Genomic DNA, 24,684 nt, shown 5'->3' with positions numbered 1-24,684 from the left:
GCGTCCCAACAAGAATGAAATTAGTTCACAGATCTGTCACTGAAGGCGTTGCTGAAATAAAGTGTGGCCAGTTTGGCTGCGATGTGAAGCACACCGCACTACTCCCCCTTCCTAATAACACTTTCATTGTATCCGGAAACGTACGTGATGTCCACTTTTAGTTATGCGGTCAGATGATGAATCAGCATCCTTGCTGATGTGGGCCGGTTTTACCCTGTCGATCGAAACTGTCACTTGTTTGTCTTTAATTTTAATGGTGAACATTTTACTGTTCCTTGAGACGACTTCATGTGGCCCTGTGAAAGGAGGTTCTAGTGCGGCTCTGACTTTGTCGGTTTTTAGAAAAATGTGTGTGCACTCCACAAGTTCCTTTGGAATATATACATGTCGACTTGTGTCATTATTAGAAGCTGATTTTGGTATTAGCGAGTTCATTTTTTCTCGTAGGTTGGCTACAAAAGTTTCTTTAGAACCCCAAAGGGGCTGCTTTTCAATCATCGCACCGGGAATTCGAATGGTCGTACCGTATAGCATTTCAGATGCTGATGTCTCTCCGCGTACCGCAGTTCTTAGTCCGAGTAGGACTAATGGTAAAGCATCGGTCCAACTTGATTTGTATGATTCTAGTGCCGTTTTGAGTGGTCTGTGCCAGCATTCAATCATCCCGTTGGCTTGTGGATGGTAAGGTGTAGTATGAATTCGTTCTAAACCTAATAATACGCACAACTCTTTCATTAGTTGCGATTCGAACTGTCGACCCTGATCTGATGTTAGCTTCGTTGGAGTTCCAAATCTTGATATCCATACCTCGATGAAAATTTTGGCGACGGTTTCTGCGGTCATATCGGGGATTGCTACTGCCTCCGGCCATCTACTGAAACGGTCAATCATGGTCAAGATGTAACGCATTCCATTGGATATTGGCAAGGGGCCCACGATGTCGATGTGGACATGTTCAAACCTGTCATCCGGAATTTCGATTTTGTTTGGTTTTGACCTGGTGTATCTGGAAACTTTGTTCTTTTGACACTCGATACAGGCACGTACCCAGTTCGATATGTCCTTCTTAACTCCGGGCCACACATATTGCTGTAGAACTTGTGCTTGCGTGGCTTTCAATCCCGGATGTGCTATTCGATGTACCTGTTCGTAAATGATTCTCTGATAATAGCGAGGAACGCAAACGCGAATCTTGTTTCCTTGTTGTTGGCAAAGGAGCTCCATACCAAGTCGAGAGATTTTTAGTTTCTTGATATCGGGGTTGTTTCGTTGCCAATTCTGCAATTGTTCATCGTTTTCTTCGTAGCAAAATCGCTGTAGTCGATTGTAGACGGTAAACAAATTCCTTCTATTCTCGAGAGGACGTCTGCAGGAACATTTTCAGTACCAGCGACATGAACCAATGTCGTAGTATATTCACTTATAAAGTTCAGCAAACGTTGCTGTCTTGGCGTAGGTTTGTTAGCGTTTTGTTTGAATGCGAACGTTAGCGGTTTATGATCCGTGAATATGACCGTGTCGCGGCCTTCAATTACATCTTTGAAATGTTTAACGCCCAGATATACTGCGAGCAACTCTCTGTCATACGTTGAGTATCGTCGTTCTCGGTCGCTGAATTTAACCGAAAAATAACCTAACGGCCTCCAATTGTCTCTACATTGCTGTTGCAACACGGCTCCAGCGGCCAGGTCGGACGCGTCAACCATCAGTGATAGCTGAGCGTTTGAGTCGTAGTAATCCAGAACTGTTGCCTCTGTTAATGATCGTTTACATTCATCGAAAGCATATTCAGCTTCGGGGGTCCATATGATCGGCGTTTTATCATTTTTCTTGTTTGATGGTATTAGTTTTCGCAAAGGTAATTGTACTTCAGCGGCATGCGGAAGAAATCGTCGATAATAATTCACTAAGGCTAGGAAACGCCTCAACTTTTGTACAGTGTCCGGCTTAGGGTATTCGGCTATCGCTGTGACCTTTTCAGGAACTGTTGTGCAGCCATCGGTGGTGATCAGTTGTCCCACGAATCGTACTTGTTTTTTCCCTAGTTGACATTTGTCCGCATTGATCTGGAGTCCGTTTTCTCTCAGTTTTTCGAAAACTAAACGTAAGTGTTTTTGGTGTTCCTCCTCGGATACTGACGTGATAAGTAAATCGTCTATGTACGGCATTACAAACGGCATGTCGAAGAAAATGTTATTAATGAATCTTTGGAATGTTTGACCTGAATTTTTTAGTCCTGGTGGCATTACGAGAAATTCATACAGCCCCAGTGGCGTAATGATTGCTGTTTTTTCAACATCGTTCTCGTGCATAGGAATTTGATAGTACGCGCGTTCAAGATCAATCACAGAGAACACAGTCTTATTTCGTAGCGTCTGACAAATATCGTAAACATGTGGCAGTGGGTACCGATCTGCAATAGTAGAGTCGTTAAGGTTCTTGTAATCGCCTACGAGCCTGTATTTTATATCACCGTTTTGAAGCGTCTTAGTGGCCAGGTGCACTGGACTTGAATAAGGGCTTTTCGAAGGTTTGATGTATCCGAGTTCTAAGAATAACTTTAACTCCTTGCGAAGCGCTTCTAGTTTATGTGGTGGAAGTCTGCGAAATTTGGAGTGACATGGAGGGCCTTCGACCGTGATAGTATGCTTGACGTTGTGTTTGACATTTTGATCTGGGAGTCGTGGTCTAGTCACGTCGGAATATTCGCTCAATAGACCGCCATAGTCATTACTATCGGAAAAGGCTTTGAGTCCGTATAGCCCTTCTGTGATGGAATTGATTTGCCCGCGTGCTTTTATATTTGTCATTTTATCGACTAGACACTCACCTCGCAAATCCACCATCAGGCCGTAGTGTTTTAGGAAATCTGCCCCTAGTATTGGAGACGTTACATCAGCTAGTACGAACCGCCATGGGAAATTTCTGCGAAGACCAAAAGTTGGTTTGCAAACTTCAGTACCATAAGTTGCGATGCGGGTGCCGTTGGCGGCATACAAATTCATTCCTGGGGTTGGTTTTGGTTTCTGGAGTGATGAACATGGCAGAACTGACAGATCCGCGCCGGTATCAATCAGAAATTTGTAGTTAGTTGTCGGATCGTGGATTATTAGACGGGATTGACTGACTACGCCGCATTCGCCCGTCGCCGATTGCAGCTGATCTAGTTTTTTGATTTGAACTGACAAGGCTCTCGGCAGTTCTTTGCATTTGCTCCGAACTTTCTGTGGTAGTAACAATACGGGTGATATTCTCGAGAGCCGCTCCGAAAGCTTTGCTCTCTGTTGAAACTTCTGTTGCGAGATCTGCTGCGTTCTTGACGGAATGCGGCCAGCTCTTTTGAAATTTCGGAGATTCGTGTTCGTAATTCCGCCAAGCCTATCTCGTTAGTGCTGTCTGGCGAAGCTGTTACGGACGATGCAACACGGTTCCTGGTGATGTCTGCAAGCTTGTCGGCTTGTTCGGCTAGCTGTGATAGTTGGAGTGTAGTTTCTGATACTTTAAGAACGGCTTGGGTGGTTTCGGGTAACTGCTGCATCCACAGAGATTTGATAATTTTTTCGTCAGTGATAACGTCTCTGGCAAGATCCCTCATCTCACGTAGAAGCTGAGAAGGCTTGCGATCTCCTAGTTCACATCCTCGTAATAGCTGCTGCATACGGTTCTGTTCACTCGTACTGTACTCTTGGATAATTCTTTCCTTAATTTTAGTGTATTTATCGTCGGCAGGTGGGTCTCGAATAATGTCTGAGCAGCACGCGAGGATTTCCGAATCGATACCTGCTAGGACGTGGTAATATCGAGTATCCTCTCTAATAATTCCGGCTAGTGTAAATTGCGCTTCAATTTGGGCGAACCAGAGGATGGGGTCGCGCTTCCAGAAAGGCCCCACTTTGATGCCGATTTTATTCACAGCCATTGGACCGTCGGGTACGTTGTTCGTAGCAGCTGCGTTATTCGTAGTGATTGCTTGTGTTCCCAACAATTCTTGCAAACGGGCAATCTCTTCTTCCAGACGTTGCTCATTCGACATCTTTGGGTGCTACCGATGGGCGCCTCGGCGAAGTTTTTTATGTGTGGCAGTCCGGATGATGACGTAATGGAACGATAAGAAAAAATATTGACACACAGCCGGTTGCGCCCAAGTGTGATTATTTGTGTGTTTCCTTACTTTTGGAAAATAGTCGAAATCGTCAATCACGTCGGGGTCACCAATGAAGTGCACGAAACCAAATAGCGAAAGATTATCGGAATGAAACTCAGTATAGCTTTTATTGCGTGAATAAATGTGACGCGGAATACAAAACGGGGGGAAAATGGACGCGTCCCAACAAGAATGAAATTAGTTCACAGATCTGTCACTGAAGGCGTTGCTGAAATAAAGTGTGGCCAGTTTGGCTGCGATGTGAAGCACACCGCACATATATAGTACAAGTAAGTGCGAATGTGGACGCATATGTTATGGTTAATGTCCTGAAAAAAAGGTAAAGAAGATGGTAAAGATTCGAGCGACATAGCCACCCCTATTCTGTATTTCGATCGATTCGAAATATTTCAACTTGATTAAATTCCATTCTGTATTCCGTTTCAGTTGTTTTTGCATTTCGTTCGATCTGGTTCTCTTCGAACATTAAATCGGCAAAAAGTTCGAAATAGGGAAAGCGAAATTAGTACTCGAACTAAAACAAGTGCATTGACTCGTTTTGAGCGAAGTGAAGTTACGCGAGTTGGCTGATACCGTATGCATTTCAAAAGAACGAGCGGGGTACATTTTGGACATGAAAAAGCTATACGCGCAGAGACGAATGAACTCTCAGAGTTTAAAGTCTCTCTAATTCAATACCTTCCTTCCTTCCTTCCTATACGCGCGATGAGTGCCGCGTTTGCTGATCGTCGACCAAAAACAGCGGCGCGTTGATGATTCCATAGCCGGTTTGGCATTGTTGAAGCGTAATCGAGTGGACTTCTCTTGACATTTTGTGACGATCGATGAAAAGTGGATCTATTACCACACTCCTGAGTGCAATAGGCAGTCTGCAGAATGGCACTGAGTCATATTTCGAGGACATAGACGTTTCGAGCTACAGAAAGGGAATCGAAATTGGAAACTCGGTATACCAAGTGTATTGCCCTCGAAGGAAACTATGTTGAGGAATAAACACAGATTTATTCAAAAAACGATTGTTTTCATTAAAAATCCCGGGACTTTTCAGCCCATGTAGTATGTCATGCTGATATCCTCAACGTCGGTGGATCGCAAGAAAGTCGTAAAGCTATCATGATGATACATTATACATTTTTTGCCCTCGATTTGCCGGGTCTTGTTTATATAATTTCAAAATTTACTGTTATCGTCTGTCCGTAACACCGTTCGTCTCATAGCAAGGTCCAGCGCAATCTTGAATAGCAGGCAAGAAAGACCTTGCCGAAGCGCCCTGAAATGGATCAAATAATCCACCTGATATTCGCACACAGCACTGTATTATATCGAGGGTCTTTGTAGCCTAGTTGGTTGCGTGTCCGCTACAAAGCAAACGATCATAAGCTCAAAACTCAGAGCCCTCAATTGACCAATTATGTGTGATATTTTAGCTACTACATGCACGCAACAGTCATTATGTGACGACGATTTCAGCCTCTCTGCTCACACACGCTCTGCTGCTTGCAGCCAGGAACATCAAACTGATGCTATTAATAACAACAATGGAATCCTCGTATCAACTGTCCTGCTGGGTACGGTCCAACTTTGAACATTCGAACAATAGGAATACTCTTAATTGTCATAAAAAATGTGCTAAAAAGCAATTTATTTTTTCCAACGGCCGTCATTGGTCATACAATTTTTTTGACTGGTCCGAGATGGATTCGATAGCGGCATCTTTACTGAATCAGAATCTGTTCGACTTTTTTGTTTAGGATAACCAGAAGGACTGGAATCGTGTATGCCATGACACAACTTTTTTAACACCCTCACTCCAACAGCTTGAATCAATTCTAATTTTGAATATTGTGTAATTTACAACATGTTATCATTAAGATAAAAATGTATACAAACAAATTCGGTTCTGTTACAGCTGAAGTGCTAAATGAGTCTAGAAAAATAAACAGATGGGATTAAAATAAAGTATTATATCCATCGGTGCCCTAATCAGACTGGTCAGCTTCCCGGGTAATCCGTTTTCGTCCATGTTTCTTCATAGCTCTTTTCGTATAGTTGAATCATATGCGGCTTAGAAGTCGATTCAAAGGGGCTGCATGAGGGTGCGAATGAAAATGGTCATCTCGAATTTCAAAAAGTTACCTCATAAAAATGTTAACCATCTTGACGAACACCATATGAAGAATTTTAGCTCAATCGGACTTAAGGGAGCATGGCGCAAAGTGGTCAAAGTTTGAGTTTTTTGAAAACGTCTTAAAATTACATGAAACGTCGAGATTTACTGTCATATCGAATTTTTCGACACTCTGGGACTTACGAGGCAAAACCAGAGATGCCAATCTAATTTTCGAAAAAGCTGGGGAAATTTGAAAAAAAAAAATTTTTTTTGTTTTTTTTTTCAAATTTGTTTATATTAGCAATAAAATATTAGGCTATATATTAGGCTGTCAAAAAAGTCCTGCGGTATTTCCGCGAGGTGTCGTTGTAAGCGCGTAGTTCTAGTTGTATTCATTGTATCGAGTCATACTATAGCTTGTTGGAAAGGTATATAATATAGTCCTTGACAGTGTTTTGTTTGGTTAAGTCGTTCGTGAGTTATAGTGTCGCAAATATGGAGCAAAATAAAGAGAAAATCCGACATATTTTACAGTACTACTATGACAAAGCCAAAAATGCATCTCAAGCTGCCAATAAAATTTGTGCAGTTTATGGAGCCGATACAGTTTCCATTTCCACCGCACAACGATGGTTTCAACGTTTTCGTTCTGGTGTAGAGGTCGTCGAAGATGCGCCACGCTACGGAAGGCCTGTCGTCGAAAATTGCGACAAAATCGCTGAATTAGCCGAGAAAGGCCGGCATAGTAGCAGCCGTAGCACCGGCCAAGAGCTGGGGATAAGTCATCAAACCGTTATTAACCATTTGAAGAAGTTTGGATTCACAAAGAAGCTCGATGTATGGGTGCCACACACGTTGACGCAAAAAAACATCTTTGACCGTATCGACGCATGTGAATCGCTGCTGAATCGCAACAAAATCGACCCGTTTCTGAAGCGGATGGTGACTGGCGATGAAAAGTGAGTCACTTACGACAACGTGAAGCGCAAACGGTCGTGGTCGAAGCCCGCTAAAGCGGCTCAGACGGTGGCCAAGCCCTCATTAACGGCCAGGAAGGTTCTGCTATGTGTTTGGTGGGATTGTCAAGGAATAATCTATTATGAGCTGCTTCCCTATGGCCAAACGCTCAATTCGGACCTGTACTGCCAACAACTGGACCGCTTGAAGGTAGCACTCATGAAGAAGAGGCCATCTTTGATAAACAGAGGCCGCATTGTCTTCCATCAGGACAACGCCAGGCCACACACTTCTTTGGCGACGCGCCAGAAGCTCCGGGAGCTCGGATGGGAGGTTCTTTTGCATCCGCCGTATAGTCCGGACCTTGCACCAAGTGACTACCACCTGTTTTTGTCCATGGCGAACGAGCTAGGTAGTCAGAAGTTAGCCACAAAAGAGGCCTGTGAAAATTGGCTATCTGAGTTTTTTGCCAATAAGGAAGCGAGCTTCTATAACAGGGGTATTATGAAGTTGGCATCTCGTTGGGAACAAGTCATCGAACAAAACGGCGCATATTATGAACAAATGAAAATTTATAAAAAATACCGCAGGACTTTTTTGACAGCCTAATAGTAACATTGTCAGTATGAAGCTTTGGTATTCACGTATTAACGCCACTGGAGCGTAATTAATTTGAAATGAAATTTATTCTGAGCCCAATCTGAGGTAATGGGGGCGAAATCCTCATCTAAAGTGGATATTTGACCGAGGCGACTTGAAGCCGTCGACGTGACGCAATTCGAGTCGGTCGTCGGACGCGGGGGCTTCTTGCAAGCAAACCTTTTTCTATGTATTATAGTGACTTTCAACACTTTTTGGCTGGTTCGGCACTTTTTCTTCCATTTTTGGAAGAATGTCGAGAGTGAGAATTGAACTTGTGACCTTCAGCGTGAGAGGTATGGATGTTATCACTACGCCAGATCGCCTCCACAAGCAAATTTGCCAATGATTGCCGGTAGGTTTTCATTAATTTTTGCTCCGAAATATATCATTTATATTTTTTTAAAGTACAAATTAACCAGGCAAACATAATGTACCAGACAAACGTATGTCGTCCGACGATCGCTAACGCTCGGTTGAGCCTAACTGAAGTTTTGTCTCCTATGTTTCAAACTTATCACTTAATCGGTAGAAACAGGTTTGATTGCCAAAGACCGCCGCTTGGGGTCGCCTCGGTTCCTTATATTCGTTAGATGGGGACTTTGCCCACATTTCACTGGCCTCAGAATAAATTTAATTGCGAAAAAAATAATGTATATATATATATATATATATATATATATATATATATATATATATATATATATATATATATATATATATATATATATATATATATATATATATATATATATATATATATATATATATATATATATATATATATATATATATATATATATATATATATATATATATATATATATATATATATATATATGCATTTCTGTCTGTCTGATTTTTATGGACTCGGAAACTACTGAACCAATCAACAACAAAATTGGTATGTGGGAGTTTTCGGTGCCGGGAAAGGTTTTCGTAATAGTTTGAGATCCCTCCCCCTCTCTAAGGGAGGGCTGTCATACAAATTAAACACAAATTTCTACATTACTCGAGAATTAATCAAGCAAATGAAACCGAATTAAGCACATTGAGGTTTTAGGGTGCAATGAATGTTTTTATGGTAGTTAGACTCTCCACCCCCTCTCTAAGGGGGGCTGCCATACAAATGAAACACAAATTTCTGCATTATCCGAAAACTGGTCAAGCAAATGGAACCAAATTTGTCATGCGAATGTTTTAGGGGTCACGAAACGTTTCCATGGTGAATAGACACTCCTCCCCCTTCTCTGGGGGGGAGGCGGTGCTGCCATTCAAATGAAACATACATTTCTGCATAATTCAAGAACTTATCAAGCAAACTGAACCAAATTTGGCATGTGGAGGTTTTAGGGGGCAAGAAACATTTCAACACTCCTCCCACCTTTCTGACGGATGTTTCTATGATGGTATGACACCCCTCCCTCCTCTGGAATGGAGATGGGGTCCCATGAAAATATTACACATATTTCAACCAAAAATATTCCAACCAAACATGACAATTGAAAATCGGATGTTCTACAATTACATAGTGACAAGTGCTGTTAGTTCATTTGATGTTTGCGCTAGCGAAATTGATCTTTGTTCGAAACTGGAAATGGATTTTAATGTGATGAAACGCACTCCTATATCTTCTTCTATATACCATTCAAAAAGTATCGCCGAATGTGTGTGATAAGAGCAGAACTCGAGGAAGGAATTGTCCGATTTAGGGCTGTCTTTATTCTACCATACTTTCTGTATAAAACATTTATTCCATGTAACGGAGAAACATGTTATTTGCAAGTGGTTGAAAAATCTTGAACGAGAATAGTGTCTGAAAATAATATGATATTATAATAATCAATTTTGTTGCAATTTTATAGTAAAAGGTACATCCAACGGGATCGATTAGGAGATCAATCAATGAACAGTTCTGCGATTGGACCCATGAACTTGCATAGTATGAAAACGTGAATGCTTGAAGATTTTTTTTTTTTATCCAAAATATATATTTTATTAAGGCTCATATGGCGTCAGCCTAACGGGGCCGGGAGTTCAATATTTTGACAATGTTTGCTTACAACTATGTTAGTAATATGTAACCGATTACTCGCGGTTGACTCGAGGTTAGTATTACAAGTGTTCTCATAATTGGTATGTCGCAGTCTTCGATGCTCTGTACGTGTGCCCGGGATACTTCCTATTGGGATGCAGCTGACCATTAATCAGCAACGCCCCCCTAGTCTGTACCCCGTATCTAGCGTGGTGCGTCTTTCTCGACTCGAGGAATCCAGGATAGAATGGTCACTAGCCGGCGCAATCATCAGCTCGTGTAGAGTTGTCATGAGCGGTACAACCTTTGGCTCTTGTTGAATGATCAGTGGACTGCACAACCTTTGGCCCGTGCATCTGTAAAGAGTGTGTGTATGTATTGCCGCGACTAAGTAAAAGTTTATCGATCGGATAGGAGGGATATGAAACGGGGACACAACGAAGGAAACATCATTAAACGTTGACATCGGCGTTTCTGAGGAACAGGTATAGATGAAGCAGAAGATCAGGATCCCGGCTACCTAAGATATCCCGGACGGGGATATCCGATTGTCTGCCTTGTGCTCTCAGTGCTCTAGAGAGCTGAGAGCGAGCAGCATGGAACCGGATACACGACCAGACAACATGCTCGATGTCGTGGTAGCCATCGCCACAATCACAAAGATTGTTTGCTGCGAGCCCAATGCGATAGAGATGCGCGTTTAGGTTGTAGTGATTGGACATAAGCCGAGATATCACGCGAATGTTTGAAGATATTGATAACAAAAAACAAATGTTGGGCGGCACCCTCGACAGCTAGTCGAACACCAGATGCTATCCCTGGTCATTATGCACAATGCTACAGTGCGTGCGGCAACCCTCGGTTGAGACAATGATACCTCATATCCATATCCCTAACCTGACCCGTCCCACAAAAATTGTTGCCCCTCTAACCTCGAGTAAACCGCGAGAAATCGGTCGAAACCTACTAAACATAGATTTAAGATGAAATTTTTGTAGAAACAAAACTTGAGTTAGCGGCTCCGCAAAGCTTATGCGATTGAGCCTTACAAATAAACGAATTGGAAAAAAAAAATGTTGGGCGGGACGAAGTTTGCCGAGTCAGCTAGTTTCATAATGAAAATTACGCTCCGGTGGCGTTAATACGTAAGCACCGTAGCAGTTTTAGCATTTTCCTCGTCCTGTTTGTGATCGTAAACATTATACTTTTGTTTTATTTTGATTTTTATTTTTGTCATTTTAACTAACCCTGACTGTACTTTATGCATGTCTACAAAATTCTTGAAAGCTACAATTCCTCGCATAGTTTTTGTTCCTGTTCTATTTCTTAGTTTTGTTATATTCAAATTGTATTCTGAAAACAATCGTTCAAAGGTTGTTGGTGAGAAAAGCGGCAGAATAAGAAATGTTGGAATAATTTTTCACAATTTGGGAAAAGCAAAATTCTTGTCATTCCCTTTTAATGACAAAATTTTACTCCAAAGGAAAGAAGCATCATTGCGTTCGTTTACAGTGAAATCCACGAAATCGCAAACATTCAGAAAACTTTATAGAATGGGAACAATTGACATATGCTTCCTTTCTATGACATTAGTTGGATGTATTATCGTCATGTTGATGATCATTGAAATTAAATCGTTTTAGAACTTGTTTGCAGAGTGCAATGTGAAAACTTATCGAATTGGTCTTCATTTGAAGTACGGCGTTGTCTGCAATTTAACATGTGAACAAATGTTCATTGACCAACATTTCAGTCGCGGCACCTACATAAACATTATTCAAACTGACACAATTTTCCTGTTAGAACTGTACGTTGTTCTGATTGGTTATAATTTCCATAAAGTTTGCCTTAAAAAAGTTATCCAAAAGTGCCTTGAATAATCTTGGAATACTCGAATGCAAAGTAAATATTTTCGAACTTTCGCTTTGAAATAAACTGTAAAAGTTGTTTTCCACGCTTGGAGTATAAGAAAAGAAAATTAAATAAATAGTCGTTGCGGTTACCCGTCATAGATCTGACGTAATTCTTATCTACTTGAACAACCAAAATAAATTCGGAGTGGTTCATAACGTTCCAATATACGTTAAACAACACTTTCTAATGAAAATCACCGCGTGCCTGATGATTGTTGCATTTTCAAGGGTTACAAGTCAAAGAAAGTGTGAATTTCAGCAAACTTATTGATTTGTAACGTATTATAGCAGAGATAGAAGCAAATAACCTTAGGTATTCACTATGTCCTCGGCCTTACACTGCTCGATACTCTAAGGCAGGTGTTTATATGGATCGATTATACACAGCGCTATACTATGGCAAACACATTCTAGTGTAACAGCCTTTGAATTCCAAACCGATATAGTGATTTTCGGATTTTCGTCAAAAGTGGTAATTTTGTTCTTTATCGCATTAAATTAGACCCGCATTTTTTTTATTTTTTTTATTAGGGTGCCCTTTTCCATTTCAAAGTGCTCCGAAAATTCAAACTTTTCCCCTTTTTTTACAAAAAAAACTAACTTTTTTTACAATTCATAACTTTTGAACCACTGAACCGATTGAGATGATCGACATATCAAGTTATTGAACTTGCTGAAAAAATGTATTCCATTTCGTAATTTTTTATTGTAGTCGTTTTTTATTGTTTTCATGGCTTTGGACTAGAGGGGGCTATATTTTTTTTTGAAAGCTGAGGATTTTTTTCACCACATATCACGATATCAGGGATGCTATTTTTTTCGTTTTTGAGATATAATTTTTCAAAGTTAACCAATGGTTCGAAAAAACAAATCCGCTACAAAAATTTTGAACTTACCTTTTTTGAATAACTTTTGAACTACTAGGCCGGTTCAGAAGATCGACATATCAATTTGAAGCTGATGAGTTTTCTTTAAAAAAATATTGCTTTTAAAATTGGGATTTTCCTTTCTGTAACTGTTGACTGAGTTAGTTTTTCATAGTTTTCTCGGTTAAAGATAGAGGGCGCTATATTTTTTAATTTTTTTTCTGAAAAGCTGAGGTTTTTTTACATAACATATTCGTAAATCAGAGAGGTGTTATTTTTCGTTTTTGAGTTATTATTTTGCAAATTTAACATGTTTTAGGTCTTCAGTCAATATTCCTATGTGACTAGATTAGACCTATACGACTAGAATCCCAGTGGTTCGAATGTTATGAATCATGCAAAAACTCATTTTAGAATAAAAAAGAAAAAATGATTTTTCGAACCACTTTGGAAAATCATATATCAAAAACGAAAAAAACAGCATCTCTGATATCGAGATATGTTATGAAGAAAAAATCCTCAGCTTTCAGAAAAAATTATATAAAAAAAATATAGCCCCCTCTAGTCCAAAGCCATGAAAACAATAAAAAACGACTACAATCAAAAATTACGAAAATAAAATTCCATTTTTTCAGCAAGTTCAATATTTAAAAAAAAGGCTTATTGGCTTCATTTTGATATTATAAATTTTTGAAAAAAAGCCTTTTTTGGGAAAAAAGTTGATTTTTCGGATCACCTTCAAATGGAAATGGTCACCCTAATGGAAAAATAAAAAAAAGGAAATGGGTCTGGGTCTAGGGCCTAGGAAAGTCACTATAATAGAGAAAAAAAAATGAGTGCTCCCCTGGGAAGTTCGCGTAGCTACTGTAGTGAATTGATCTTATCGAGTGCTAACATCAGCTCATTTATAGGGAAGGCAATGGAGAACGGACAAGTGAATTCAGGGGAGTGAAGTGAGCAAAATTATAACATAATTACTTCTAAAGAAAACATATATGGGTGACAGAATATTAAGATCGCGACTATTTAAGCTATGATGATCTGACGTGTGGGTGTATAACCTTTCGAAAATTAGAGGAAAAATTAGCAACCACTTTAACTGCATTTTTTACATTACCAAACAACATGCCTGTTATTATGATATCCTAGAACAAAACTACATAAATTGTTAGTAGTAAGACCTACACGATAGAAACGTGAATTGAGCACGAATTGATTAAACAACAACCTGAACATCAATCTAATAAAAGTTCTATCGATGTTTAACCTTTTGATCCAAGCTCCCTTGAAATCTTTGGTGAGAAAAGAGTAAAATCATCCAAGATTATCTCTAAGATCATGCCAAGATCATCCCTTCATTAATTCTGCCAATTAATAAATGCTTATTATCGGCAAATCATAATTCATGATACGCTTCGACCAACATTGAGTGTTAACGCCCGTATGTAGGCAACAACATTGCTGGTTGCGTTGTGGGGAATAACACAACGAAATTTTGAAAAGCTGGAGATTTTTTTAGCCTTCGGCTGTTTTACTGACATGCTTTCAAAAACTGGCAATATCCAAGAAAAACTGGAAGGTTGGCAACTCTAGGCAAAACGTATGGTTCAAGTGCGCTACACATATAGCGTCACCGTCACCGTCCCATCAACTATTCTCTTGGACTTATTTTGCCGACGTCAAAGTTGCCGTTGATGGTGTATGTGAATGCTACCATACGATTTCCATGGGAGAATATTTGACATTTCATTCCTTTGCGTTGACTTCACGGTCACGGGATGATGTATGTGTAGCGCACTTTAGGGTACCAATGAAAATGATCATCTTGATTTTTTATATGGACTTACCTAAAATACACAATGCAAAATGTTAGCGAAAAACTGAAAATCATCGGAAATCTGTTTTTTTAATTTGCTTTTGATGCCAACACGATTTTATTTTAGTCTTATAAATGCCCTAGACTAATGAAGGAGAGGTGTGATAACTGCTAACTGCTACTTGTCTAATTATTTTCTAGCTTTTAGTACATTATTATGTTTAATCACAATTAGACCGTTTAACTTAAAAAGTTTTTTTTACTTATTTTATTTTCTAGTTTTTAGTACATTATCTGTTTCATTAGAATATTTCTCTACAATAAAACCATTGTACTGTATTCTATCAGTCAAAACATTTAATTTGATACCGATATTGAGTGGATTGCAGAAAATACATAGTGTGTTCTCCAAGTCAAGTTCGTTCGATTTATACACATATCTCAATCAACCTTTTTTTAAGATGATATGGAATCAGCTATTTTGTAGCGGCGGCCAAATTGGATTTTTCAAGAAAAGCAGTTTTAAAATGACAGTAGAGATAATGGTATTTTATAAATTCGGTCAGTTCGTATTGGTCAAATTTCTATTAATGTGGGACAATCCTACAGACATACAAACATACATACGAACAGTTCAAGCTAAATAAAACCGCTTGATAAAGTAATTGGCTATTTTGTGATTGCGGTCATCTCGAATTTGGATTTTTCATGATCTACTGTGATCTACTATTCAAGCCCTTTCATTTGATACTCATATTCATCGGGTTTGAGAAAATATGCAGCCCGCCATTTGATAGTGGCAGCCATCATAGATTTGCATTTTTCATAAATAACTGTGTTCTACTAGTCAAGCCCTTTCATTTGATACCCATAATAATAGGGGTTTGGAGAAAATATGTAGTCCGCCATTTTGTAGTGGCAGCCATCTTGGTTTTGCATTTTTCATAAATAACCGTGTTCTAATAGTCAAGCCTTTTTATTTGATACCCATATTAATGAGGTTTTCAGAAAATATGTAGTCCGCCATTTTGTAGTGGCAGCCATCTTGGATTCGCATTTATCATGAATAAGCGTATTTTACTAGTCAAGCCCTTTCATTTGATACCCATATTAATGAAATTTCGAGAAAATATATAGTCCGCCATTTTTTAGTGGGAGCCATCTTGGATTTGCATTTTTCATAAATAATTGTGTTCTACTAGTCAAGCCCTTTCATTTGATACCCGTATTAATAAGGTTTTGAGAAAATATGTAGTCCGCCATTTTGTAGTGGAAGCCATCTTGGATTTGCATTTTTCTTAAATAACCGTATTCTACTAGTCAAGCCCTTTCATTTGATACCCATTTTGGAGGGGTTTTGGAAAACCCATATTGATGAGGTTTTGAGAAAATATGTGATCCGCCATTTTGTAGCGGCCGCCATCTTGGATTGTCAAGATCATGAAATACGCGGTTTTATAATGACTACAGAGATAAAGGTGTGTTCCGAACTTCAGATCAATCGTTCAACAGGAAGGGGGTCAAATTTCTATTAATGTGGGTCAGCGCTACAGACAAACACGTTACACGTTACAAACATACAAACAGGGCAAGCTAAATAAAACCGTTTAAAAATCGCCAATCTTTTCACTTCTCCGGAAATACCATAACTTCGGCACCCATTTCACTCGGAGAAATTGAACATTGCTTAGATACGCTATCGATTAAACAGTTGAAGATTTCGAACGTTCTCAGCGAAATATGTCGTATCTTTGCCTAGGCCCGATAAGTGCGGGAAAAACCCTCCTCCTTACGTGTCTCCAGAATCCAGATTCGGTGAATTTCACTTCCCACTCGGTTTCAAGTGTAGGTACGAATTTGTTTACCATCAAAATTCCACCTGTAGTAATCGATGAGAAAGAGATAAATGTGAAACCATCGCCAGTTGCTCGAAAGCGGGAAATCGTCCAAGTACGGGAAGTTGGTGGCTGCTTAGCTCCGATATGGCGCGACTATCTGAACAAACCAGTGGAAAGGATCATTTATGTGGTGGATACATCCAATCTGTGTCAAATATCGGCAGCCGGTAATAGAATCAAATTTTCAATTTCATTACTATGTAGTAAAATGTACAACTTGTTTCAGGTGTTTTGCTCTATTCTATGCTTGCCGAACCAAGATTGCAAAAGGCGAAATTTCTATTGGTTTTGTCGAAAATGGACTTGGCGTACCGTCAAATGAGAAACGAGGCGCTTCTTATGTTACAGATGGAGAAATTCAAAAAACAAATTCCGCAGGACATAACCATTGTTCAATTCAGCGCCATCAACAAGGAAGGAATTGATGAAATCTACGATTGGTTGGGCTCCCAATAGTGATTTCTCATATGTTCACCATGAAAATAAAATATTTCTTCGACAAATCACTTGTATTAAACTACATAAATATTCATAGCAGCAACAGATGGTATCACGTGTGCCCACGAGGGAAACTTATTTATTAGACCATTGAACTCTTCCGTGTGTAATTTGTGGTATTCCCAGAAAGTGGTAACTACAATTATATCAGCAAGAAGCCCACCATGAACGTCATCGTAATGTTGAAAATCCATCGTTATATTCCAAGGCTCTCCGGGAAGACCGTGTGTGATCAGAACGAAATGAGCCCTCTGATCATTGAATATGGTAGGCGGAGTGACACTTTCCAACAAGCTCCATCCAGTCAAGTTGATACCTTTTTTTGGACCAATGATGATTGAAGACTGAATGCTTCCATCAATAGTAAATGTAACTCGTTTAGTATTTTCACTTTTTTGTTCAATGCTTTGTTTAGCCAGGGTAACCGATGTATTCATTACGGGTGCTAGTCCCGGAAGCCAGTAATTGCTAAAATATTATAGTGTAGAGAAAAGTGCTTTGTGAGAGCATTATGTAATATACACTTACTCGAATCGTAACTGATGTATTATAGAGTACAGAGGAACAGCACAGAAAAGTTCTGTTTCGCAGGTGTCCATCATACGCATAGGAATCGCCTTTTCAGGGCTCGTAACGCCACGAATCATTCGATGAGAATTCCTATCCATTTCGCGGAACAAGAAGCCAGAATCTATGTTTCTAAGCTGACCTAACTCGTCATAGTAGTTCCGCAAGACATGCTGCGAAGAATTAACAGTTAATTCAGTGTTTTATACTTCACGGCAATTTTCTATCTATATATACCGTCACGTAGTGCCTCTGAACGGTAGGTTCCTTGGTGCTATCATCACGATATGGAAATCCAACCTGGGTGAAGCACGCCAACAATACCGCAATCAGCATGAACACTGTTAAACGGGTAGTCAGTTCGGATACCTTCTTCAGCAGCCCAACCAATGGCATTATGAAACTTCCAATCAACAGAACACAAAGCGCAGCAATCGCTCCAATCATGTATTCGGGGTTTTTGCTGCCCCCGATTCGACCGGTTATTGGTATGAAGAGTTTCATGAACATATGGTAAAATTGTGTTGCCCAGAGCATTGTAATTATCTGGAAAAATAAATGCACCGCCAGCCATCTGCGGGCGGTCTTCTGATAGTTCAACACTACTGTCACAAGCGACGACATGAGTGAGAGAAGAAGTTCAACCATGAAGATGTAACTACTGCGAATACCTAGGAACGTTAGCAATATCACCACTATCGCCCAAAACGCATTGACTCCGATAAGACGAGATTGGATGACCTCGGATAAATTGAGTACAATCTGTGAACATTTGTTTTGAAATATCAGCCATTTTGAGTGGTATGAAAATAAAAATGTGAAACATACCTTTTTATCACTGAGAACTCGGTTGCTAATTAACTGGGAAAAACAATGGCATAATAAGGCCGGGCAGCAATACAACCCAAGAATTAGATATGGCGTTGAGTACCATGACATTGCGCGCTCTATGGCGTCCAGTTGTCTTCCTATCAGCAGACATACAGCCACGCTGCTTATTAAACCTCCAACAGTGGCGACGAAGCCGCAGAAAGCTTCTTTAATAATAGCTGCTTCCCTACGATTCTGTGTAGAACGACTAAGTCCGAAATACGGTACCAGAATAGCCAAAATTGAAACCAAGCTATTGATAGTTACAGCAGCATCATTTGAATAGCACACAAACAATAAACCGAGGAAATCATAGAAAACCTTATAACCTTTCGAGTTGTCTTCAACTGAAGTATTGGCTAACTCCTCGCTATTAGCGAATGCCCTTGTTAGAGAAAGAATATTATCGCCGGTACGCTGCAGAACAGGTAATGTCAAATAGTCGATATTGTCATACTTAGTGTGATAACGGTAACCATCCATCATATGTGCAAAATCCATCCCTGGTACATGCCCGAAATCACGAAATATTCTGAAGTCAGTATCCGAGGGAATTAAACCCGATTGGAATATCTCCTCTCCAGCTGCATGAGCAAAAGGATAGCGTATCGCACGAGCGTACACATCTATCAGCCACGGATGCTGCGGTCCACTTTGGAAGAGCACTTCCTTTCCTCCTGATCCTGCGGATTCCAAATTCAGGAATGCTTTCACTTGTTGCGCCCATGGATGTTGAGTGATAAATCCATGCGCAGCCTGGAGTGGAGTCTCTTCTGCTCCATTGAAGAGAAAAATTATAGAATGTTTCTGTCGCAGAGGCTCTCTGGAAAGCACTCTCATAATTTCCAACATTACGCAACAACTTGCACCATCATCACTTGCCCCAGGACTGCTGGCGACGGTATCGAAATGGCAATTAAGCATAAGTGCAGGGCTAGTTGAATTACCACCTTCGCCAACCAATTTTACTACCAAGTTTTGAATATTCTTGTACAGGCTGGTTAAAGGATTTCCCATGAATATGATCGGATAACCACCACTCACAACTTGATGTTCGATTAACAATTGTTGGCTCATGTGCTTACTAGCACGAATCAGCTCAATTTCGCGCTTGATATACTCAGCAGCATGTTTTTCGTTAGCCTCGCTTCCAGTGGGTTTCGGACCGATGCCATTGAGCACTTTCAAATTTTCCCATGCTCGTTCTGCAATGAATGTTCCTGGATATCTCTCCAAATCATTACGTGTTAGGGCATTGGGGAGTGAAGTAAGCATATAACTGGAGATTGTTCCACAGAAAAGCATCATGACCACTCCAAGCATTCCAAACTGCGAATCGATCTGGTGCAGGTTGACATCTTCCCTCTGTTTTGAACTTTTCTTCTCTTTGCCACTTTGCGTCGACATTACTACTCAAAATCAGTGATGAGGTGAGAAATCTGAAAATGTTACACAATTTTAGCCTCGGAAGTTGGTCTGAATATATCATTATCAGTATCACGATAGATAACAGTAATTGTGATTAGAAATTGATTGAATGATGTTAACACAATACATAGCTCGTTTGTGGCATTTACAAATTCGATTACCGGTCTTTAGAAGATATTTAAAAGACCGCTACACCGGTAGTTTACGTAAAATTTGACATTGGTAATTGTTATGATGCCCGACATGACAATTACAGTAATTTACCTCTAATTGGGCATACCCAAGATGGTGGAATTGACAGGTGGCTCGTAACATACACTATTTAGAAAAAACGTATGAATAATGGCAAGACGATAGGTTTAGATTTGTTTATGTTATTACTTACGTTGGTATGGTTGCATTTGATTTTACTGAAAAAGGTATTTGAAGCAGTATAATAAATAAAACATTGTTGAAAATAGTTACCTAGTAACCTTTATGCATCTGCTTCCGCCAACTGGCTCGGATAATGGTATATGATTTATTCAGGGAATGCTTTGATCGTGGCACCGCCACTGGCGCATAATTTGCAGCTTTGTTTCTGTAACGTGACACAAATAATTGGACGTTTGTATAATTTTCTACAATACCTAGGTGGTACAAATTTGTTTTTTTTATTCTTTATTTGAGAGGTTTTTAGCCTCCTGGGCTGGTTCGCCTCTTTATCGACGGCATTGCCGCAAGGTTTCGTTGGAAACAGATTGCACATAAAATTATCACATAAAAATTGGACGTAAATATTAAACACATATAAATCCTTTTGCGAGACATGACTTAACAAAGAACTTGCTGTTTGCTTGTTTGATATCAATGGCTGTGTTGCTCGTACCTCTACGGAAAGTGTCAGTGCCGTCATTTAAGACCGAGAGCTCCATCACCTCCAAGAGGTCGGCGATGATATTCCCTCTGACATCTGGTGTTTGCATTTGCTGCTATTATTGGCAGGTCAGTGGATATTTGTTTTCGCAAATGGGGAATGTTTCTCCGGACACCCAAAGCAACGGAGTGTTGCAAAACAGAGCCCCGCTTAGTGTACCAGTGGAATCTACCCCCGACAATATTCTGTATGTAAGTTGTGGAAATTCGATTTATCTCTTGGAGTGCGATGACGGACGGACATAGCTCTCGGTCAAGGATCTCCAGTTCTCCCAAGTTGTTGTACAGTCCATTGATGTTCCATTGCAGAGCGAGGTTGGTGGATGTGTTGGTGGACATACTTTCCTGGTGATGGGTGGTGTGGTGGGGAATCAGAGGTGTAGTGGTACTGAATGTGACGATTCCCGGTGGAACTCCACCGACGATAACATGTTGGGCAGCCATTCCACTCGGAAGCAGCCGAGGAAAGGTAGTGAGGTTCGTTGGGGAGCTGGAACTCCCGGCCATAGCTTGCGTGAGATCTCCTCGGCTACGTCTCCATGCATCATAGGTATTGGCATCGGACCTCGCTTCGGCTGGCATAGGCGAAACAGACCTGTCATGACCTTCCAGTGGAGTGGTTGTGGCGGCCGGCTTAGCCCTGGCGGCGAGACGAGCGGATCTTCGGCGGATTGGGACATCAACTGTGGATGGTGTTGTGTCGGCAGCTGGAAGGATCGCAGTGGCAACGATACGCGGTGTTGTCGAACAAGACAGCGGTGCGCGGCGACTGGGAGTAGAACTCTCAACCAGCGTTCGTTCACTTGACCCGACGGCGGGAAAAAACGGTTCGGCGTCACTGCAATCCTCTGCGCTACTTTGTGATTTGGCGGTGGATACTTCGGTGATAATGACACAGGGTAGCGGAAGTTGCACAATGTCGGCAGAAGAAACTCCAGTGAGATCGATCGGGGAACGAGTGATTCCACCCTTGTGCGTCCCGAGATCTGATGCAGCTCCCACGCAGTCCTTCGGGGAATAGACGTTACCGCCCTTGTGCGTCCCGATTTCTGGTGCTGGTCCCACGTGATCCTTCGGGGAACAGGTGTTGCCACCCTTGTGCGTCCCGAGTGCAGGTACAATTCCCACGTAGTTCGTCGGGGAATAGGTGTTGCCACCCTTGTGCATCCCGAAAGCTGGATCGTAAAACACTGCATCTCCCTGGCGCCGGGGGTAGACCATCAGTACCGGTGGGGGTATAACGTCCGCACTGACGGGGCCTCGACTACCAGGGAATATCGCTGGGTTTCGTTCTTCATCGACGTTGGTTTGTTTCTTCGTCCACAGGCTGCAGAGGTTGTCCAGCCGTTCCGGTGGGGGTGTAACGTCCGCACTGCTGGGGCCCTCATACCTGGGGCTCTGCTGTTTCGGTCAGCGACAGTTCGCGGCGAGGGATGCCGGAGGTTGTCCGTCGATTCCGGTGGGGCTGTAGCGTCCGCATCTACGGGGCCCCGGCTATCCCTACCGGAGAGCTGATTGGTGGAGTAGTGGTTGGCGACAGGTGAGGTAAGAGTTGGACGAAACACTATTTGGGCTGACGGTCCTTACCGCTAGTCAGCGGTGGGTATGGAGAGTTTGATCGCTGATTAGATCGAGGGTTATCTGGAGGCAAGGCGCAAATTTGTTTTTAAAGTACATTTAGCTTGAAATAAATTGTTTGCACCTTTTTCCCCATGCTGCCTTTTTTCCGCATGCTGTCAGATGTTTCTCCTATAAAAGGAGCGAACGTTTTCGTGACTCAGGCTTTGTGTATGTACCTTTTTGACCGAACCATAATTAAAATTTATTTATTTATTCAGAATGATGCCACATCCCCAGATTCCAGATTCCCAGCAAACATTAAATCGCATAACAAGCGTATATATAACATCATATGCCCTAAAATTTGGTTGGCATATAATGCGCCTAACTGGCATATGCATGCAAAAGTGGAGGCCATACACGTACATGGCAAATGCTTACCGAATTTGTTTGGATGAATATGCAACTTCGACCGGCTATAATAGCGATTATGTTGAAATTGAGATGCGGTCTAATATAAATATATTCATGAATTGTCAAAGCACCAAATACGACTTTTGCCATACTCATATACGATTTATTACAGACATAGAAAAAAACAAATGGCGCAAAATATTTTCGTGAAATGTTTATTATAGCCTCACGAATCGCCGTTTTAATATATGAGAATTTATGTTTTTTTTTTTTATCTGTATTATAGTGACTTTCAACTCATTTGGCTGGTTCGTCACTTTTACTTCCATTTTTGGAAGAATGTCGGGAGTGAGAATTGAACTCGTGACCTTTAGCGTGAGAGGCATGGATGTTACCACTACGCCAGATCGCCTCCACAGAATTTATGTTTGTAGAAATAATAATTGTTTGATTGACTTGTGTTGGGAGTGGAATATGAATGTTTAAAATGGCACAGATTGATGTTTGGTGAAAACTGCTGCGATGTGGGTTCGAACTCCGGTCGTATGGATTATCATCCACCAGCTATCTCGCGCGGCTATCTGAAATTTAATTCAACAGCGGTTAAAACTTTCGAGTGCATCAGCATTTCATTGACATTTCAATATGATGTAATATGTTCTTTATTAGGATCTATTTTGATTTACTGTTTCGTGATCTTCAGCACGAAACACAATTTACTACAGTACTGAATCGATTTAAATTGTACGCTTATACGACACACAAACTGCATCAGCGTAATATACGCATATGATGCGGATTAAATATATTTTACGACAATGTACATCATAAAATTAATGTTTATTATACCGATTTGCGACTTAATTTGATAATGGTATATAAAATCGAGTTTTTACATTTTATGCGATTTCAAATATACACGATACATATTTTGATTGATATTATATGCGATTATGATTTATTCGGATTTTTTGTAAGACTTGGCACGTGCAAAATTATACGATTTAATGTTTGCTGGGTTAGATCTGATTCCCAACATTGTTCCGCCAATGCACTCAGTTCATAGCTGCAGTTCTCCAACTCCTGGCTGCACCGATTCTTGCCAAGTCCTGCTCCATCTGGTCTAACCACCACGCTCCCTGGGCTCTTCTCCTTCGTGTTCCTACCGGATTCGATGCGAACACCATTTTTGCATTTAGCGCCTTCTGGATGCTAGGTTCGCTGTAGAGTTACGCCAGTTTGTGGTTCATTCTCCTTCTCCATACTCCATTTTACTGTATATTGTTCTGAGCACTCGGCGTTCAAAAACACCAAGTGTTTGTGAGCATTGTCCATTCTTCGTACCTATGAAAAGCAACAGGTCGAATTAGGGATTTCTACATGGTACACTTCGTACGGGGTCGGGGTTTGTTGGACCTTAAGGATTTGTGGAGCCCATAGTAGGCGCGACTTCCATTGTAGTCATTTTTCGAATTTCACGGCTGTTATTGTTGGTTGTTGTCAACTGTAATCAACGACCCAAGGTAAACAAATTCCTCACCACCTCGTGCTCGTCGCCGTCGATCACAACATTACTACCAAGAAGAATTTTGTTGCGATTAGTGTTGCAGCCCTTGCTTCGTATTTCTGTCGGGTATACAAGTCCGCCACCGTCGCTTGTCGTCAGCGATAACTAACTAGACTTGTTGAAAATCGTGCCTCGCATATTAAAGCCCGGTCTCCGCAGAATACCTTTTTTTCTTTTTTTTTATCTTTTTTACCCTCCTCTCACCCCCATCTTTAAGGATCCATATTCGAGCTTCCTAGAGTTGGTCTCCTTTTTTTTCACAGGACGCTACAATATTTAGAGGTAAGAGGACAATACATAACAATTGATACTATTGGATCCCAGTGAAATGATATTCTTTTAAGGGATCCACTTTCCAGCGCCACGTTGAAGAGCAGGCAAGTAAGTCTTGGCGAATTCTTTTAAAGGATCCACCTTCCAGCGCCACGTTGAAGAGCAGGCAAGTAAGTCTTGGCGAAGTCCTCTG

At 40.8% G+C, this 24,684-nt stretch overlaps 2 protein-coding genes across 4 annotated transcripts; one reads left to right on the top strand and one right to left on the bottom strand.

Annotated features, from left to right (window-relative positions):
• The first annotated feature begins 14,897 nt into the window (after positions 1-14,897).
• Positions 14,898-16,894, top strand: LOC129762676 (ADP-ribosylation factor-like protein 16). 2 transcript variants are annotated; one of them, XM_055761162.1, is made up of 3 exons: positions 14,898-16,350; positions 16,426-16,566; positions 16,626-16,894. In XM_055761162.1, the coding sequence occupies exons 1-3, from the start codon at positions 16,242-16,244 to the stop codon at positions 16,853-16,855; spliced, it is 480 nt and encodes a 159-aa protein (XP_055617137.1). In that variant the 5' UTR covers positions 14,898-16,241; the 3' UTR covers positions 16,856-16,894. The 2 variants fall into 2 exon arrangements, with proteins under 2 accessions (XP_055617137.1, XP_055617136.1); XM_055761161.1 differs by having other exon boundaries at positions 14,900-16,566.
• Positions 16,890-20,018, bottom strand: LOC129762675 (endoplasmic reticulum metallopeptidase 1-like). Of its 2 annotated transcripts, none has more exons than XM_055761159.1 (5): positions 19,924-20,018; positions 18,293-19,773; positions 17,702-18,226; positions 17,426-17,637; positions 16,890-17,365 (listed from the first exon to the last, which is right to left on the bottom strand). In XM_055761159.1, exons 2-5 carry the CDS (start codon positions 19,739-19,741, stop codon positions 16,912-16,914), a joined length of 2,640 nt encoding a protein of 879 aa, XP_055617134.1. In that variant the 5' UTR covers positions 19,742-19,773; positions 19,924-20,018; the 3' UTR covers positions 16,890-16,911. The 2 variants fall into 2 exon arrangements, with proteins under 2 accessions (XP_055617134.1, XP_055617135.1); XM_055761160.1 differs by having other exon boundaries at positions 19,846-19,986.
• Between the last annotated feature and the right edge of the window lie 4,666 nt (positions 20,019-24,684).

This window comes from Toxorhynchites rutilus, chromosome 1 (assembly GCF_029784135.1).
Source record: "Toxorhynchites rutilus septentrionalis strain SRP chromosome 1, ASM2978413v1, whole genome shotgun sequence".
NCBI classification, from domain to species: Eukaryota; Metazoa; Arthropoda; class Insecta; order Diptera; family Culicidae; genus Toxorhynchites; species Toxorhynchites rutilus.
This window is presented reverse-complemented; position numbering and strand designations above follow the sequence as displayed.

What these genes read in the sequence shown, in the direction of transcription:
- LOC129762676 (XM_055761161.1), top strand. Translation starts at nt 16,242, where the DNA reads ATGTCGTATCTTTGCCTAGGCCCGATAAGTGCGGGAAAAACCCTCCTC. An exon ending in GTGTCAAATATCGGCAGCCG is followed by an intron (nt 16,567 to 16,625) that starts GTAATAGAATCA and finishes AACTTGTTTCAG; the next exon opens with GTGTTTTGCTCTATTCTATG.
- LOC129762675 (XM_055761159.1), bottom strand. Translation starts at nt 19,741, where the DNA reads ATGTCGACGCAAAGTGGCAAAGAGAAGAAAAGTTCAAAACAGAGGGAA. An exon ending in TTCAGAGGCACTACGTGACG is followed by an intron (nt 17,638 to 17,701) that starts GTATATATAGAT and finishes AATTCTTCGCAG; the next exon opens with CATGTCTTGCGGAACTACTA. An exon ending in ATACATCAGTTACGATTCGA is followed by an intron (nt 17,366 to 17,425) that starts GTAAGTGTATAT and finishes ATAATATTTTAG; the next exon opens with CAATTACTGGCTTCCGGGAC.